A 19,519-nucleotide genomic window follows, 5' to 3' on the forward strand; every position below is an offset into this window, starting at 1 on the left:
CGGAAGGTTGGAAGGTCGGCCGGAAGGTGGGAGGGAGCCGGAGGAGCGGGGAAGCGAGCGTGTGACCGTCGCCATGACAGGAGAGGCAGGGCTGTTTCGTCTAGCGAAGCAAGCCCTTTGGAAAATCCGTCTTGCGAAGCACCTCAGAAAATGAAAAACCCTTTCGTCTAGCGGGTTTTTCGTCTTCTGAGGCATTCGTCTTGCGGGGTACCACTGTACTTGACTTTTAGAAGACATCTGTTTAGGGAAGTTTTTAATGTTTGATGTTTTGTCATGTTTTTAATATTCTGTTGGGGAAACCCAGCCAGGTTGGCGGGGTAGAAATAATAATAATAATAATGATAATGATAATAATGATAATAGTAATAGTAGTAGTAATAATAATAATAATAATAATAATAATAATTTATTATAGAAACATGAAATCACATATATGTATGGTACAGAGGGTTCATCCATTCAGGACTTCATCGAGGCATCCATCACCTCTGATGGGAGACACCAGCATCCGCTTGCTGGATATCACATCAGTTCCTGACCTTATAGGTGACAAATACGTTTTGCTGATTCTAAGCTTTCTGGTCCTCGTGGTTATTAGGCTGTGGTGTGTGTTAACTAGAAAATCATATAGACTGAACCAAACTTCAGCAAAACTTGAGGGCCACTTGGGGGAGCGCAAATGAAGAGGTGCCTAGGATGCCACAAGGAGCATACTAACCTTGACTTTTTGTAGTGTTTGGTCTGGGTCTGTATGTTGCAACTTTCCTCCAGTAAATCAAACTGATGCAGAATGATGCTGGCAGTTTATTCAGTAGGTGGCAGCATTTCTTTAGGACGACTTGTGCTATTAATGGAGACAAGGCTATTTGCAGAGGGAAAGACCTTTCTACATACAGATTAGACTTAGATCAGGTGCTACTGTACAGAGAAACCCCTTTGCACTCAGCACCCAGCCTGCTGCTCCCACCCCATATGAATTTTGTTGTTTAGTCATTTAGTCGTGTCCGACTCTTCGTGACCCCATGGACCAGAGCACACCAGGCACTCCTGTCTTCCACTGCCTCCTGCAGTTTGATCAGACTCATGTTTGTAGCTTCGAGAACACCGTCTAACCATCTCGTCCTCACCCCATATGAATATGCTCCCCCAAAGAAATCTCCCTCAGACTGAAGCCATATCAAAGGTGAAATCCCAGTATTTCACAATAAGAAAAGTTATTTCCAGTCTTTATCATCTATTTACAAAAAGCTCTGAGAAGTAGGTCATAGTTATACCCATTTTGCAGATGGAAAAGAGTATCCCAAACAGAGCAAGTGTTTACTAAACTAGATATATATGCATACAGTAAACGGCTAGCAATTGAAACCAAAGTACTTACATGGATGGTGAAGTGATCTGCCCACACCTTTTACTTCCACGAAGAGTGTCAGCAAATGTAATGATATTCCATGGGGCTTTACACATCTCTGACTCACCCACTGCATCCACACTAATAAGTGGGGTGATGGGCAATGGGTGTTTGTGAAGGGCTTTGAGATCCTCAGATGAAAGCCGCTAATGAAATGCTCCGCTGCTGCTTTGACACTTTCCCTCCTTCAGCAAACCTCCTTGTTAATGAGGAATTGCCAGAGCAGAGCATCAATGGGGAAGAGCAAGTGGGAGGAGATGAAATTTCACCTCTGCAGACTAGAAGCAGAATATGTGGCTCACTTCATCCCATGAAAGCCTTCTCCTGCTACCGAGGGGATCGCTGCCTCCGCTTCGCTTCTACAAATCTTTTGGAAATGCTCAGGGTTGTATTCAAAGCAGTGCTAATGTTCTGTCAGTGCAAGGAATGTGTACAAAGGGCAAATCCAGCAAAGGGAGGCTTTCAAAAAAATGTTATTCACTTAGGAAAGAACCATCGGAATGAGCTGTTGAGGATGTGGATCCTCAGCTCCAGAGGCGGATTTAGGGCAGTGCGACCAATTCTGCTGTACTGGGTGTCGGGATCTCCGCTCGGCCAAGCCGATAAAGCTCATCTTCCAGAATCGCCCTCCCGACAAATAATTAACGACCTGAGCCTTTGATGATGCTCCAAGGCACGTTCCGCCATTCACCAGAGTTTCCAGCAGCATGCGGAAGGATGAGATAGTATGAGCTACATGGTTAAAGAGTTTTATTATCTTCTACGCAGACAGCAAAGAAAAATACATCCTCTATAAAAGCAGAGAGCAACTGAACCAAACAAATAAACAAAGGAACAGGAAACCACTAACGTCACATCCGTCTCCCGTCTCCCGTGAGACTTCCAACAGTATGGACTGTGGAATGTAAACAGAGTCCTGTGACTCTAAGCAGCTGCACAGTGGCAAACAGAAACTAACACTGGGTGCTGAGCCTAGGGGACGACACAGGACGTTACAACTATGACAACTGAGCAGAATGGAAGGCAAGAAGTGGGAGGACAGTGCTGAATTTTGGCACAGGGCACCGCTGAAATTTGAAAGACCAAAGTCTGCCCCTGGCAGTTCAGCTGGCTGCTTCCTGGTTCAGCCAGTGTAAGTCCCACCCCCCCAAGGGAGATTATGGGGGCATGGCATGGGTGGGACCAGAGAAACAGGACTTGGGCTGGATCTGAAGCATGTGCAGCTTGGCCATGTGACCTGGCAACCCAGCACAGAACACTGTTTAAAAGGTTTTATTCCCCACTGCCAGGCTTAGGCAGAGCAGCAGCAGAAGCCCCAACTGCTGAACTGGGTCTGGATTTGGTATAACTTTACACTGGCTCAATTTACACCAGCTTCTTGTGTATAGGATTGCTCCTTTAGCAAGGAACTCCAGCAAATTCTCCTATCTTATGTTTAAAGGTTGGGGGCTGCATGAGCTGTACAGACAGAAACTGTTCGCCCCGTGAAGAGCTTATTAAAACGTATTTTATATCCTACACCCTTTGAAAATTCCAGTAATTGTGTGGGCTTGGGAAAGGAAGTGTGTCTTTTGGCACCAGTGACATCACAGGCGCTAGCCAGTCAGGGGGCTTATGATAAATCACCCAGCCACCACTTTCACGGCAGTTTTTTCTTGCGCTTGGGAATCAAGCTGCAGGGAGAATCTAACTGAAGGAGAAACCACAAAATCACACCGGAGCGTTGGGAAAACAGCCTCGGGGCACAAGTTAGAAGGAAGTTGTTTCTCCTTGAACCACATAACTGTGGTGGTAATACCGTCATCTCTCACAAAAACGCAGCTACAGAGTGAAGTGCGATGTGAATACAGTGGTACCTCGGGTTACATATGCTTCAGGTTACAGACTCCGCTAACTCATAAATATTATCTCGGGTTAAGAACTTTGCTTGAGGGTGAGAACAGAAATCGCGCAGTGGCGGCGTGGCAGCAGCGGGAGGCCCCATTAGCTAAAGTGGTGATTCAGGTTAAGAACAGTTTCAGGTTCCATCATGGATGATGTATTTTTTGGAGCTAGCTGACCTGACTGGAAGAATCCGCAACCAGAGAGAAGAGGAATATCAAGAAGACTGGAGGAATTTTAAGGACTATTTGAATAAATATTGTAAAATAAAAAATTAGAAATTACATGAAAGTACCAAATAGGCATAGGACTAACTTAGGATTAAATTAAATAAATGGGATTTAGAACAGTAAGAAAAGTGAATAAATTTGATTATAATTGGAATATTGTTGTTTAATAATGATATTGGAAAGCTGTTACATTCAGATACAAGGAAACTCGGAAGGGAGGGACTAGAGGAAGTCAATTAACATGTTCATAAGGTTGGATTTTTAAAACAAGTTTGTTTTTATTGTTTGTTTGTTGTTGTTTTCTTTGATGTATTTTTTGTGTTTGTTCTGGTTTGCCCTTCAGTTGTGCAATGATTGTTGCAATATTTGTTATAACTGTGGAAAATTTAATAAAAATTATGGAGGGAAAAAAGAACAGTTTCAGGTTAAGAACGGACCTCCGGAACGAATTAAGTACTTAACCCGAGGTACCACTGCGGTGGCGTCATTTGGCTTGACTGTTTCTCCCACTAGGGAGTGTGCAAAGTATGTGTGCTACTCTGCTCTTTCCATCTCCCAGAACCTAAAATAGGACTTGGGCTGGAAACATGTGGTGTGCTGCTTAACCACAACCGTTTTGGGTTCCTCCAGGTGAAAACAGCCAAGCTGAAGATTCCAAGTTCCTGCTGCAACGCAACATGGGGAATGCCAGCAGGGCAGATGACATGACCAGAGGGCTTCCATTGGAGAAGAAGGGTGTGTTGTGAGGCTGCCACAGAGTTCGTAACTCTAGGATCTAAATGTTCCCTTCCTCTGATGTGAGGAGTGCTTCCCTCAGTGAAAAGACTTTTTCCGGTTGGAGGAATTCTGCCTGTCTTATGGGACAAAGAAAATGAGCTGATTAATGATAGAATAGTAGAATTGGGGGAGACAGCCAAGGTCATCTAGTCAATAGAGGAAATCACTGATAGTTTGGCCATGCAGCCTCTGCTTAAGAGCCTCAGTAATGATGAAGAGTCCACCACCTTGCAAGACAATCTGTTAACACTACTGTTGAACAGCTTGTACTATCAGGAAGATCTTCAAATGTTCAGTCAAAAGATCTCCCTTCTTGAAATGTGAACTGGTTTGCTTGGGTCCTACCTGCTGGAACAAGACTAAAATGTTAGTATTTATTTATTTTTGTATATAAAAAAGTTCCTTTTGTTTTCATTACCCTAGTTTTCACTTATGGAGTGTATATATCTTATCATTAGGCTGGTGTGTTATGCTTCCTATGTTGTTGAAAACAATGACATTTAATCAAAATTAATGCATGTTACAGTTTAAAAACAACAACAAAACTCAAGCCAAGGAGGGAGATTCAAAGGTTGAGGAAAAAGAAGCCGTGGCAACTGTCTGTCTCGGGAGACAATGGAGGTGTGTGCCTTTGGGGTGATGTCAAGCTGTTCAAATGTTTCAGTGCCTGCTGTGGCTGTAGAGAATGATACAGGAGAGACATGTTTTGTTGCATCTAGGGAAGATGAAAGTGTCCAGTTGTGCTGCTGCAGATGCACATGGTGTTTTTTCTCTCTGTTCTCCTCCAAGCGGCCTTTTCTCCTCTGTTCACCACTTTGGATACACAACTTGACTGCCTGTCTCCAGGCAGTGTGGTCCATCTGCAAGGGATTCCCACATGGCAGGGTTAATGTTGCCAGTCTTCCTGCCATGTTAGTAGACATCTTTGTAATGCAGAGTTGGTCTGCCAACAGGCCTGGTGCCGGAAGCCATGTCTCCATAGAGAGCGTCCTTGCAGTGTAGGAAGGCTGCTGATATAAATGTGCTTTTACTCCCTCCACACATGTACCTATGTCCCATAGAAGCAGCAAAGCTGAACTGAGCATCTTTCACCTGCCATTGTCCCTTTCAGCTCAAGGAATAGGAATGCTGGCAGACAGTGCAGAGAAACTGAAGAGCTACAAAGCATCTGCTTTGCGTACAGGAGGTCCCAAGTTCATTCCAGGCAGGAATTCATCTATCTCCAAGTAGGGTTTGGAAAAGACTCTGAAACTCTGGAGAGCCGCTGTCAGTCAGTGTGGACAAAACTAAGCTCAATGGAGTCAGTGGTCTGACACAGTATTAAGTCAGCTTCCTAGGAAACCTAGTCAGAAACCAGCCCCGTTTTGCTTGTTGTCAGCACACCCAGAAGCCAAGAGTTAACAGGGCCGAAAATCCTTAACACGCAGCAAATTCACAGCAAAGAGAAGCATCTTTGTTCCAGTTCCCTTCCTGAATGCCCTTCTTTCTCCTGGAACCAAACACTCTGCAGGCAACACAAACCCACACAGCTGGTTTAGCTCCTCAAACAATACCTCCATGGTCTTCCGGTTGCTCATGCTAATGATGGAGTTCAGCAATTCCACTGAGAGAGAAACACGAGCCAAGGAGACAGTCGGGAGGGGAGCTGGCTCCTCTGGGGATTACTTAGTGCCGCAGAGTGGCATTAGCATAAAATAAGTGTGCTCATACCTACAGAGCAAGCTGTAACAGTTATGTAATATTAGACTGAAGAGAGGAGCCCTTCTTCACTGACTACAAAATGTGGCAAGGGCTCCTGCCGTTTCTGCCCTACGGTCCTGTCCTGACTGCACCACTGGAAGCAAAAGAGGCAGCTTGTCTTTTCAAGTCAACAATGCTAGGGCTCTGGGGTTACCTTAACGCAGTTGGTAGCACTAAAACTTTTCATTATGCAGATCTGCAACCCACACTTGTCAATTCCATCTCCAGAAATACAGTTTCAGGGCTTGTGCCGCAAAGATCTTGCTCAGAGGCTGGGACCTAACCAATCATGTAACCCAGCATAGTTTATTTGATCTAACCATGCATGTTCAGATACCCAGTGGTCCTCTTCAAGCATCCAAGAGAACAGGGAGGTGCAATATCCGTCCTGGCAAACACATGAGGTTCCTGGATGGGCCAAGCTCCCTAGGAATATTAGATGCCAGTCATAAGGGCATAAGAAGAGCCTGCTAGATCTGTCATCTCTGTCTCTCATTGGCTCTGACTTATGTGGTGGAATTTGGGCTTTCAAATTTCAGCAGCTCCCTGTGTGATGCCAAAATTCAGTGCCCCCTAGCCTCTAGCCTTCCATTGTTTGTCCTTGTTGTGACGCCCCCTGCAGTGCCCTCTTGGCTCAGTGTCCAATGGGGCGAACCAGTCACGTTCTGCTAAATCCACCCCTGATGCCACCAGTCCCAGAGGGAGCCACCAGCCACCCCTGGACACAGGGCTGGCCCAAGACATTTTGCTGCCTGAGGAAATGTGCATCTGCAGCAGTAATGGCACACCCCGTCCTCTGTCAAGGTGAAAGGTACCAAACACTACCCAGGTGATTTTGGCACCTGAGGCAGGAAGTCTCACAAGAACTTTTTCTCCCTTTCTGGCGGTAACAATGCCACCATAATACTTTACACGATTTACCCTTTGCTGCCCTTTAATGACACCTAAAATGAGCTACCTGAGGCAGATGCTTCACTCTAATGGTCAGGCCAGCTCTGCCCATACAAATGGGCACAAAGCAGAACGTTTGTTAGATGACTTCCCCACACCCAAATCCCCTGGAATGCAGATGGTGCCCTGGCCAAGGGGGAATCTTGTTCAGTCCTGAGTAAGTCTATTGTGTGGTGTATAAAAAAAAGAAACGTTAGCATTCAAATAGCTTTCATTCTTGACATGTTCATCGAGTTTAGCATATATGTTCATTTTTCACCTCCCTCCTCCCCATCTGCCATCTGGGATAGATGAAAAGGGAATCTGAGGTCTAACGGATCAAATCTGCTGATCTCTATAATGGGACTTTCGTAAACCCCAGATTATGCCACTGCCCATCAGGGTGAAAGGAAAAGAAATCCAACTGGGCTACTTTGCAGGCATTTTGCATCTTAGCAGTTACATTTTAAGTTTATAGTCGGAAGACAGAACAACCACTTTCTTTTTTACCCTAAGACTCTAAAATAAAGTAAATCCCACATATATGGGATGGGATTGGGGTGTTTGGGGGGATTCAGTGAGAGGGAGGAAAAGACTTTGGGTTCATCTAGACTTATGCTTGTCTCCTGCTTTCCCCCGAAGCTCAATCTTTACTGCTGTATCAGGTACATCAATCAGGTTTCTAGGCATATGACAAGCAGAAGTGTGGACGAGCCCTTTGAGTTTGGCATATTTCATTTTAGAAATCAGTTCTTAATTTATAAAATGAAAAATGCCAGAACTCAGACCTGGGAGATGTCGCATGCAAGAGACTACATATATGTTTTTTGTTATATATGTCTTTTTGTTCCTATTGATCAAAGTACACTCTTGTAATGTCAGGTTAAAAGTTGAGCTTTCATTCTGCAGTACCTGGGTTATCTTTTGTTCTTTCCATACAACATTTTTACCCATTAATATATAGATATTTAAATCTACTCTGCTTTCCCACTCCACAGGAGTTGCTCAACGTGGCACAAAATATAAAAGCAAACAGAAAAACCAAACTGATCAAGCTATTAAAACACAAATGATAAAAGCTATAAACAGCAGTAAAAGAAAGGGAAAAAACACCAACCAGCAACGCTCACAATCAATACAGTAAGGCAGAGGGAGCCAACCTAGTGCTTGCCTGATGTTGCTGAACTACAGTTCTCATAATCCCTGACTATTGGCCCTGGTGACCGTAGCGGATGGGATTTGGAGTCTCAAGAACATTTGGCTGCCTCAGCATTAAGGTAGCCAAAATAGCTTCTTTAAAAAGTAACATTTCCAATTGCCAGAGAAACCCAAGTGTTATGTACTGAGTTGAATAGGATCCAAACTGCAGCAGTCTGATTGGTCCTAGAACAATAGGATCCAAAAGGCAGCAGTCTGATTGGTCCTAGAACAATAGGATTCAGAATGCAGCAGTCTGATTGGTCCTAGAACAATGCAGCAGTATGATTGGTTGGCAGGAACCAACCAATCATGCTCCAGATAGAAGTGAATCCACAACCTGATTGGCTTACAGAAGAATTCCGGAATTAGCCAATCATGTGCAGCCCATTGTGTAAATAATGTATATAAAGCAGATACTTTGACGGGACTTTCATTTATTCCTCCTCACCACTATGAGCTGAATAAAGAGCATGAAATCACTTTGCGACTCTGAGTATATTTCACCAAGTAAGGAGGAAGGTAACTTAACATCTTGGGGCAGGCAGTTCCACAGACAAGAGGCTGCCACAGAAAAAGCCCCATCATGCATTGCCACCAGTCTCGCCTCACTAAGCAATGGCACACACAAGGGAGTGTAACAGCTGATGTTAAAGGATAGACAGATTCCTGTAGGAAGCATAGGACCACAAGAAGCTGCCTTCTGTGGAATCAGACCATCCATCTAGTTCATCCATCTAGTTCAGTATTGTCTACACTGACTGGCAGCACCTCTCCAGGGTCTCTCCTAGACATACTTGGAGATGTCAGAAAATGAACTAGGGGCCTCCTGCAGGCATAGCAGATGCTCCTCCAAGGGGCGAGGGCCCTTCCCCGCAATAAGAAGAGACAGTCCTTCAAGCGGCTTTGTCTTAAGCTGCAGAGGGATTTATAGGCAACAACCACCAGCAACATGAACGGCACCAGGAAAGAATAGCCAGTGACTCTTGTTTATGTTTAATCGCCTGCCTGGTGATTAGTATATATAGTATGTACATGAATCTACTACTGAAATCAGCTATGAGCTCAGACGGGCGAGTCACAAATAACGCTCAGCTTTACTTATGGAATATCCTAGGTGGCGGGGGGGCGGGGAGCGATGCCTTCAGATCTATTCGAATCGCTATGAATACGCAGCAGCGAATCAAGAAGACACGCCGCAGCCATGCCTTTCCTTTAATGGATTCGTTTCATCAAATTTATACACTGTTTAAAAAACAAAAACGAAGCACCAAAGCGGTTTACAAAAGATAAAAATGGAAATTCACAACCATTCCTGAAAGCACTAAAAAAAATATTCAATTTTCTTTTTAGTTAAAATACTGAAGCGGATTAAAATTTTAGAGACCCTTACACCCACTCTGAATGGGGCGCTGCTGGGAGAACCCCGCTTATTTATTTTTTTAAAAAATGACACCAAGGCCTGACTCGCAGCACGAGCGATCAGATTTCCCGGGCTGGCCTCGCTCGGCGCCCGACGCGGCAGCCAATCGGAGCCCGGCCAGCCTTCCTCGCGCCGCTGCCCGGGTCCGCGAGGCCCGCCCTTCTTTGTTGCGGCGCCCAATGGGGGCGCTCGGAACGTCGGCGGCTGCCGGGTAACATGGTTCCATGTCAGAGAGCAACACTTGATCATGGAACATGGGCTGAGGCCGGGGCGGCCGAGGCAGCTGCAGAGGCAGCATCAGCCGCAGCCGCCGGGAGAGGCTCCGGTGCAATGAATCGCTGCGCGAGCAGGTGAGGCGGGCCGGGTTTTGCGGGGAGGGGAGCCCGAGGATGGGTGGGGTCGCCCGGCGGCCGAGAGAGGGAGGAACTGTCTGCTTTTTTTAAAAAAGGGCTTGCAGTAGTCACAGCAGACAGGTCCGCCTTCCTCCCCGCACGTCGGGATCCCGAGACCGGTGCCAGCTCGCCTGCATGCGTGCATGCACCCAGCCTTCCTACCTGCACCATCCGAGGCTGTTTGCCGCATGCAAGCCCCGGAAGAACGAAGCGCGCCGCTGCTACTGCTGAACGGCGGCGGGGCTCGCCGAGATGCTCGGTCGGATCCTCGTTCCGACGGCCTTAGCGGTGCGCCACCCTCCCCGCCCCCGCCCCCAAGTCAGGCTCCATGCAGGCGCGGAGCCGGGTAGCCAGACACAACAAGCAGGGAGATCTGGCGGAATCCAGCCTCGCTGTGGGGGTGACAGATTTATGATCACCCGGGACAATGTTATGCGGGAAGAGAGGGATCCAAGCTCTGCAGCAGCAGGCTCCCGCTTCCTTTTGTGTGGCAGTTCCCAGAGGGTTATTCCAGGGTGTGCGTATAAATGTGTAGATGCGTGTCCTTAGAGGGAGATCAGGATCCCTCTTGCCTTCTGCCGCCCTCCGGTGAGAGAGAACCTGAGCGGGGTGCTGAGGAAGAGAAGGATCTGAGGGTCCTCCTCTTTTGTTTCATAGGTGTATCCGATAAGTGTCTGCTTTGATTATTGCTGTTCCATTGTTTCCCGTTTCTGGCTGAGAACAACGCGAGCCTCTGCCTGATGCATCTCGCTCGCTAGTTCTCCTAGTGGGAAACGGGCTGTTTTGTCTGACCATGATGCTAACATGTGCTGTCTTGCACCTTCTGTTGTTATTTCCGAATAGATTCTGCCTGCAAGAGGAGAGACCCGCCGGTGATCTGCTTGGCTGCTGTTAGCAAGCAACTTCATGCCAACCTGATTCCTTGGGGGGTGGGGGAAGAGGGGATGGGGAGTGCTACCTGGTTGGGACACTGAGCTGTCCGTCTCTTCCTGCTTTGCCCCGGAGAGGTGCCTCTCGTCCCTTTGAAGGCTCAGCGATGACGGGCTCCAGCTCCAATGCTTCCCGCCACCCTAAAGGAGACAAAGGGGGCCGTTCGAGGAGCTCGCACGCCCGGACGGTTGGCCTTGCCAACAGCGGGGGCTCGGAAGAGGAAGACAAAGATGGAGGGGTGGTTTTCCTCGTCAACAAAAGTGGCTTCCCTATTGATGGGAAGACCTGGGAGAGGATGTGGGGCCACGTGGCGAAGGTGCATCCGTCGGGCAAAGAGATGGTGGAGACCATAAGGAATGCTGACAACCTTGCAAAAGTAAGTTATGACTGCAGCTTCCTTTGTCATGGGCCTTATTCTGCGGCAAGGGTCCGCAGATTCTCTAGCCCAGACAGGTGGCTAGTCTGTAGATCTCCCAGTGTTGTTGGACTCCAAATCCCATCAGCCCCAGCCACCATGGTTGATGGTCAGGGATGATGGGACATGGAGTCCCATGCAGCACCTGGCGGGCCAAAGGTTAACTACCTCTGCTCTGGCCAGGTGTGTGAATCAAGCTTGTGGGTGTGTGTGTATTTACTCATTTGCATGATCGTTTCTTCTTTCCCCAGTGAGGGTTTCAAAGAATAGTAGAGTTGGAAGGGGCCACAAGGGTCATCTAGTCCAACCCCTTGAATTGCAGGAATCTTTTTGTCCAATGTGGGGCTCAAACCCACAACCTTGAGATTAAGAGTCTCGTGTTCTGCCGACTGAGCTATCCCGCAAGCTAATTGAAGGTTGGTAGCTCTTTCTTTTGCAAGCAAAGGATTAACTGTAAGGAAGTCAGGCATTGGGTGAGGTAGCCATGGAAATGGGAAAAAGAAACCCCAATTAAATTAATGGACCTTAGGCATGCTCATGCGTTCCAATGGGTCTGCTGTGAGTAGGTCTAACAGACACAACCCTCCAGCTCTAAACAGGGCACTGAAGTCTTACCTAGGGACCAGTGTATGCCTTGCTCAGCCTCCTTTGGTCTTTGAAACTTTGCCTAAGTGCCCACATGTTTCCAGGCCTTTCCTGTACCATGAGGACTAGTAAGTTGCTTTAAAAGAAGAAGCTTGTACCAATTTGTATCCATGCGTGCAGTACTGTGGTGTAGTGTAGAATATTCCCAGCCTTGGTTATACTTGCATTAGTAGGCCTTTGAGACATCTATAAACGCAGACCAGCAGCTGTTCGTTTTCATCCCTGGAGGAAATGCTTGTAGTTGCACATTAGAGCGGAGGCCAGAGGTGGTTAACAGCGACAGTCATCTGGGCATTTTCCATGCTAAGCACTTAATTTTGAGCAACAAATCGCTTTCCATGCATTGGAAATGTCGGGTCTCATCGTTTCTCTCCATGAACAGTTGTGAAAGTTTGCAGCTCTCTGCTAACAGCTCTTGTGATGAAGCGAAATCACAGGTGGCACAACAGCTGCAGTTTGGCAGGAAAAATGACACTTGGCTCAGGATTGCGTTGAATTTCAGATTTGATGGGATGCAATGAGAAGTCTGTAGAAACCCTCAAACCAGGCAGTTTGGATTGTTTCACTCTGACCAGCTGCTCCAAGCTTCTTCTGTGTTCTGTGCACTTACAAGTACTACATGAAGATGACTAGGCCAGATCATCTAGCTAGTCTTGCCTACCCTGACTGGCAGTGGCTCTCCAGGATCTCAGAGTCTTTTCTACCACCTAGAACTGGAAATGCTGGAGATTCAATCTGGGATCTTCTGCATGCAAAGTATAGACTCTACCAATGAGTTATGGTCCCTTTTCTATCAGATGTGCTCTGCTACTGAGCTACAGTTATCTCCAGAGGCTGCCCACACCTTCAATATAAAGGAGAAGCAAAATTGCACCATTGGTGAGCAAAGAGGCAGGCCTGATGTTGCTTGCAGTCATGGCGACACTACGGATGATGGACTGCACTTCAAGATGGAGTCTAGAGCCCTATGCAAGGTCCTCTACACATACCCAATGATATAAGTTGTTTGGAGAAGTCCATTCAAATGGCCTCCAGGAGTTCCTTCAGAATTAGTTAAGAACTCCGTGTAACATTTGGGAAGTGGTATTATCAATTTATATATCACATTTATATCCCACCTTTTTCTTCCGGGAGCTCAAAGTGGCATACATGGTTTTCCCTCTCCTCATTTAATCCCCTGAACAACCCTGCGAGGTAGGTTAGGCTGAGAGGCAGGGACTGGGCCCAAGGTGGGGAATTGAACCCTGGTCTCCTAGGTCCTAGTCCGACACTACTAACCCACGCGGGCTGAATTTGCCACCGCTGCAATCCTATGCACATTTAATTAGATGTGAAGAAGAAGAAGAAGAAGAGTTTGGATTTGATATCCCGCCTTTCACTCCACTTTGGGAGTCTCAAAGCGGCTAACATTCTCCTTTCCCTTCCTCCCCCACAACAAACACTCTGTGAGGTGAGTGGGGCTGAGAGACACAAAGAAGTGTGACTGGCCCAAGGTCACCCAGCAGCTGCATGTGGAGGAGCGGAGACGCGAACCCGGTTCCCCAGATTACGAGACTACCGCTCTTAACCACTACACCACACTGGCTCTATTCCAAGCAGCTGCATCCCAGGACACTGAGGCTGGCTTGTCATATGGAGAAATAAAACAGGCCCTTATATAGCGCTGTGTGTGGAAAGAATTAATACAAATAATAATAATAATAATAATAATAATAATAATAATAATAATAATTTATTATTTATACCCAAGACACTGAGGCTGGCTGGTCATATGGAGAAATAAAACAGGCCCTTATATAGTGCTGTGTGTGGAAAGAATTAATAATAATAATAATAATAATAATAATAATAGTAATAATAAATTTAGTATTTATACCCCACCCATCTGGCTGGGTTTCTCCAGCCAGATGGGCGGCTTCCAGCAAAATATTAAAATACCATAACTCATCAAATATTAAAAGCTTCCCTGAACAGGGTTGCCTTCAGATATCTTCTAAAAGTCAGATAGTTATTTATTTCATTGACCTCTGATGGGAGGACATTCCATATGAGGACATTCCTGATGGGAGTGCCACTACCGAGAAGGCCCTCTGCCTGGTTCCCTGTAACCTCACTTTTCACAGTGAGGTAACTCCCGGAAGGCCCTCAGAGCTGGACTTCAGTGTCCAGGCTGAATAATGGGGTAGAGATGCTTCTTCAGTTATACAGAACCGAGGCCGTTTATGGCTTTAAAGGTCAGTACCAACACTCTGAATTGTGCCCGGAAACATATATGGCTGTGTCCAGCTAAGTTTTCCTCAGAATAGACCCATTGAAATTAATGGACTTAAGTTAGTCCCGTCCATTTCAGTCTACTCGGGGTAAGCTAACATCAAATGCAACAGGCTTACATAATATGATTGCATTATAACTCTAACAATAAGTAGGATATATTTACTAGTCCTCAAAGAAAAACTAATGTCCTACATCTCAGATGCCATGCACGCCCCTCCCTGATGAATTTGGGACGCTTAGAATCATAGAACCATAGAGTTGGAAGGAACCACGAGGGTCATCTATCCAACCCCTTCCAATGCAGGAATCTTTTTGCCCAATGTGGGGAGCTTGACAAAGACTTTCCTAATGCAGCAAGAATTTTAAAGTGGTTTCCACCCCTGTTTTTAGAATGAATTATAATCTTATTCTTTGTATGATCTTTTTTTTAACATTCTATGTACACAGCTTAGAAATTCTGAATATAAAGCCACATATAAATGCCTTAAATAAATAACAAAATGAAAATATAGTCCCTTAGCCATACTGCCCAGAATCTGTTGTGTATTTATTTCAGCATTCCCCTTTGCTTTGAAAAATGAGGGTGATAATTAGGGTTGCCAACTGACCAGAAAAAAACCCATACCTGGCTTTCTCCTGTACCTGTCATGGCAGCTTGAAGGGCACTGAGTGAAGCATCATGCAGATAAGCATTACCAGCTATGAATGTATGACAAAGCATTAAAGGCACAGGAGCAACACTGGGTTGAAAGAAAGAGTTGGGTTTTGTTTCTTTGTTTTTTAAGATGGTTGGCAACCCTCTTTCCAATCCCTCCATTTTAATTCATCAGCTGCTAGATCCCAATTGAAATCCTTGTGAATGGACTTATTCAAAGTAAGTGCTAAATTGCAACGTATGGGAATCTGGCATATGCCACCCAAATTAAATCTGTAATTAGTGATGATTTTCTTATTAGCGTGTCAGAGGCACGCTATTTCCTCTCGGCCAGAAAGGAATCGGGATTTGGGTTTCAATGAGCATCCCAGCGCCCCAGTTGCTATTGCAGGCGGTCAAGGCAGATGCTTCCTTCCCTCAGCTTTTTCCATTCCGAATTCTAATTCTGCACCATGTGACTTGCGGCTGGCCTGGTGATTGATGAAACAGCTGGCGATGGAGACAACTTGCGATGGAAACTCTCCAGAGATAGCTGCCCTTCCAGCCACCTGTTATGTCTGCAAGGCTACATACTGCGGGGCACTGAGACGACTTTCCTATTAAGCTCCCTTGTGTTTTAGCAGTCGTGAGCAAGCATGTCGTCCGTCTGGGCAGGTTGACATTTTGTTATGTGCCACAGAGTTGCTCTGACCATTTGTTTTTCTTTTATACAAAAAAACCCACAAAAAAAAGGAAACCTGGTCTGATACCTACTGGACTGCCTGATCCTACAGTAGATCCCTGGGTGGGGCCTAATTTTTAAATATCCTGTGCACATCTGTGCAAGGCAATTCTAGTGCAAACCAGGAATTAACCCCTTCCGTCGTCATGCATGGAAATCTGCCACATCCCGGATCAGATTATTTATTGTGATGTCAGGTGATTGACAGGTGGGCACAGTTGGCCCATGGGGGATGGGAGAAAAAACAATCTGTTACACTGTCAAGATCCAGTACTCCACCTCTGGTGAATTCAGTCGAGTGCCTGTGGTCCTCCAGGTGTTGTTCACCTACAGCTCCCATCATCCCTTGCTGACTCAGGCTCATGGGAGTTGGAGTCCAGCAGAAATAAATACGGAGGGCCCCAGGTTCCCTGCCCCAGTCTTCTCTGACTAGTAGGTGACCTTCTCTTCCTTAATGAGCCAGTGTGGTGTAATGGTTACAAGTGTCGGAATAGGACCCGAGAGACCAGAGTTCAAACCCTGACTCAGCCATGAGGCTCACTGGGCCAATCACTGCCTTTCAGCCTAACTTATTTCCTAGGGTTGTTGTGAGGGAAAAATGGGGGGGGGGGGGGAGGAGCTATAGCTATGCTATATCACCTTAATCTTCTTGGAAAAAAGGTGGTATGCTAAATGCAATAAACACAAATAAATAAGTTATAACTTCCTTGAACAAAATCTAGCACCCTGGTGGAACAGAACAGCAGCATCAAAGGGCTGGGGAAATATTTCACATTTTTGGAAATCGGTGTCCCATTTTTAGGAATAGGCACTATCCAGAGCTGCGACAGAATTGGAATCCCTGACTGCCGACATCAGATTGTTAAGAGCGGGTGCTCGGCATTCTTTTGTAAATCTGTTATGCAGCTCTAAATGGTGAACTTCTTTAAAAAGTTGTTCATAATCCATGAGATTCTCATGGCAAAGGAAGCTCGTTTGCGTTTCAGACATTTCAGCATCTGGTCACTCACTGGCTCCTGTCACATATGCCAGCAGTCCGGCTGCTGAAGGCATGTGTCCATGTCCGTTTGTCAATTGCTGGCACAGAAGAGTGACATGTGGCATCATAACCAGCTCCCTTTGACAGTGCCGCAAACAGCTGTGGTGAATATTCTGGGGGAAGTATGGAGCAGGGAGTAGTGCTGAGTGATGGGGAACTGTCTTCTGTGCATTGCAAGGCCAGACTAAGAAAACAGTTACTTGATTTGGCAGAGCTGGCCTGACGCTGGAATGAAGACCAAACTGAGCTGCCCAATCTTATTGTCATGAATTGGCTGGAAAGAGAGGGGAATGGTGGGGGAACCCCAAAGGGAAGAAGGCCCCCGGACCTTGGGATTGGTGGTGGGATGACGATGAGTGCTCAGAGGGAGAAGAGGGAGCAAACTGGGAGGAGGAAGCTGAAGAGGTAACAGGGCTCAGTGAGAAGGGAGAGTCTTAGGTAAAGAGAAGTTCTGAATCGGAAGCTGCAGCAGGAGAGAGGGGTGAGGGAAGCCAAGAGGCAGAGATGAGTCAGGGTGGTGAAGAAGCTTCCCCCTCCCTGGTCTCCCAGGACCAGGAGAGGCATGAAGTGAGAGAAGCAGATGCAGACATGCCAGCGTAGTCTCTGATTGCTTGGGAAGGACCTGGGAGAGGATGAGACTTCGACAGCTGTAGGAAGGTAGGGATCTCAGTCTCCACAACTGCCTCATAGGAGCAAGACCTACCAAAGAAGAATTGCTGTGCTCATTAGGCCTGGCAGACTATGCTTCTAATAAAGAGTTAACTTTGCTTATTACATATGATTTATTGCTGGCTGGCTCCTGTCACTTATGCACTTGCTATAAGCCAGGGGTGAAGAATCTGTGGCCCTCCTGATATGGTTGGACTCCAGCTCCTATCATCTGTGACCTTTGGCCATATTAACTGGGGATGGGGGGGAGTCCTGCAACATCTACAAAGCCCTAGACCAGGCTTCCTCAACCTCGGCCCTCCAGATGTTTTTGGCCTACAACTCCCATGACCCCTAGCTAGCATGACCAGCGGTCAGGGGGGATGGGAAATGTAGTCTCAAAACATCTGGAGGGCTGAGGTTGAGGAGGCCTGTCCTAGACGCCTGGATAGGGTCAGGCTGCATGAACTTCCTTGGCGTAAACCAGCGATGCTGCTGGCCAGTTGGGACATGAGGCTCAGGAGCCATGTATCTGCATAAATGGAAGTGTGTCTTGGTGGAAATTTGAGAGTAGGTGGCTAGGGTCTTCCTGGCATTGATGAAGGCCAGTAATCCTGTTGGCAAAGCTTTTTTAAAAAAAAATTAAGAAAGAGAGCATTTGAGGAAGAATGGAAAATGTTTACATAACTTTGGAGCAGTAGTCAGAGAGATGGTTAGTTAGACAAGACACCTTTTGCAATTTTATGAGAAGAAATGAATATGATACTTCTTCAACAAAATATCATAAATGTATACATTTATAAATCAAAGGGCCCAACCAATATCTCCCCCCTATTAACTTTATTAAGTATGCTGGTTTGTTTTTCTTTGCCCCCCTTTTAATTTTTTGTCCATGGTTATTGGTATTCTGGATTATACAAATCATTATTTAAAGTTTACTTGCAATTTGATGTATCCTGTCTAAACTGTGCAATTTTTGTGTGCTTGTTTCCATGTCAGTACTTGCATTTTCAATGTACTCGCATATACCTATCCATATAAATATAAGTAAAAAACAAATAATGGTAAAAAGCAGGGAAGCGAAGAGTCAAGAGATGTGGGGCCACTGCACAAAAGACCCAGGGCTTGAGCCACCCCATAACCGGACCTCTGGTGTGAGCAGAACACTGTCATCCTGAGGTGATTTCAGCTCTGCCCCCTTCCTGCTTGAATAAGCAACAGCCTCTCAACATTTCTCTCTCTCCTTGTTCACAGCCTTCAATGCCATCCTTGCCAAGCTACAGGGCTTCCATGACCATCCCTGAGTGGCTTCAGGCAATACAGAATTACATGAAGATGCTGCAGTATCCTTTTTTAAAATATATATATATATATGTTTTGGAGACCCAAAACTGCAATGTTAAGCTTTTCTATTGAGCTGTTGAGTGAATGCATGGAGGGAGGGAGGGAGGGAAAAGGGTAAAATGTGACATGAGAATGGAAAGCAAAGGAGGCGTAAAATTCTCTTTGCTGCCTTTCCCCGGCACTAGGGAAGATTTGTGAGGCTACCTAAGCTTTGGCCTGCTTCGCTTGGTCTTGAGGGCCATGCAATTAGCTTGTGCTGACACTGATGAGGATGTAATTGAAGAGGGAGATTTAGCATCCAATCGATTGAAAATGTCCTTTGTGAACTCCGCTTCCAAGGTCATTGGGAAGAGAATTTTCACATCTTTGTGGTGATGAATTGCTGCTGAGGAAGAGAAGGTGGTGTCCATACCTTTGAAAGGCCAGAGCGGCCTGTATTGAGCTGAAGGGGCCTGTGAAGCCTTAGGAGCTTGGTGGGGTAGATCATTAGATGGAACAAGTGAGATCTGCAACAAAATGTTGCCATTCCCCTACACCCCAAATCAGCACTACAGTGGTACCTCGGGTTAAGAACTTAATTCGTTCTGGAGGTCCGTTCTTAACCTGAAACTGTTCTTAACCTGAGGTATCACTTTAGCTAATGGGGCCTCCCACTGCTGCTGCGCTGCCACTGCATGATTTCTGTTCTCATCCTGAAGCAATGTTCTTAACCTGAGGTACTATTTCTGGGTTAGCAGGGTCTGTAACCTGAAGCGTCTGTGGCTACTGAGCATGCTCAGTACTCAGTACTCCTTGAGCTGCTTCTTGGGTACCCTTCTCTCTTAGGTGCTGTTTTGCAAATTTTGGGTTTTCCCCATGCCTACTAGTGCT

The 19,519-nt window shown here is 46.2% G+C and overlaps 1 protein-coding gene across 2 annotated transcripts in view; it reads left to right on the forward strand.

Moving 5' to 3' along the window:
- Positions 1-9,752: 9,752 nt before the first annotated feature.
- Positions 9,753-19,519, forward strand: part of VASH2 (vasohibin 2) — a 39,660-nt gene continuing 29,893 nt past the window's right edge. The window contains exons 1-3 of one of the 2 annotated variants that reach the window (XM_083433379.1): positions 9,753-9,936; positions 10,822-11,284; positions 18,560-18,648. In XM_083433379.1, coding sequence (XP_083289505.1) covers positions 11,015-11,284; positions 18,560-18,648 — 359 coding nt within the window. In that variant the 5' untranslated portion in view covers positions 9,753-9,936; positions 10,822-11,014. The remainder of the gene's footprint in view (positions 9,937-10,821; positions 11,285-18,559; positions 18,649-19,519) is intronic. The other variant, XM_083433378.1, reaches the window with a different exon arrangement.

This window comes from Podarcis tiliguerta (genome assembly GCF_965153285.1).
Source record: "Podarcis tiliguerta genome assembly, chromosome: 3".
Classification (NCBI taxonomy): Eukaryota; Metazoa; Chordata; class Lepidosauria; order Squamata; family Lacertidae; genus Podarcis; species Podarcis tiliguerta.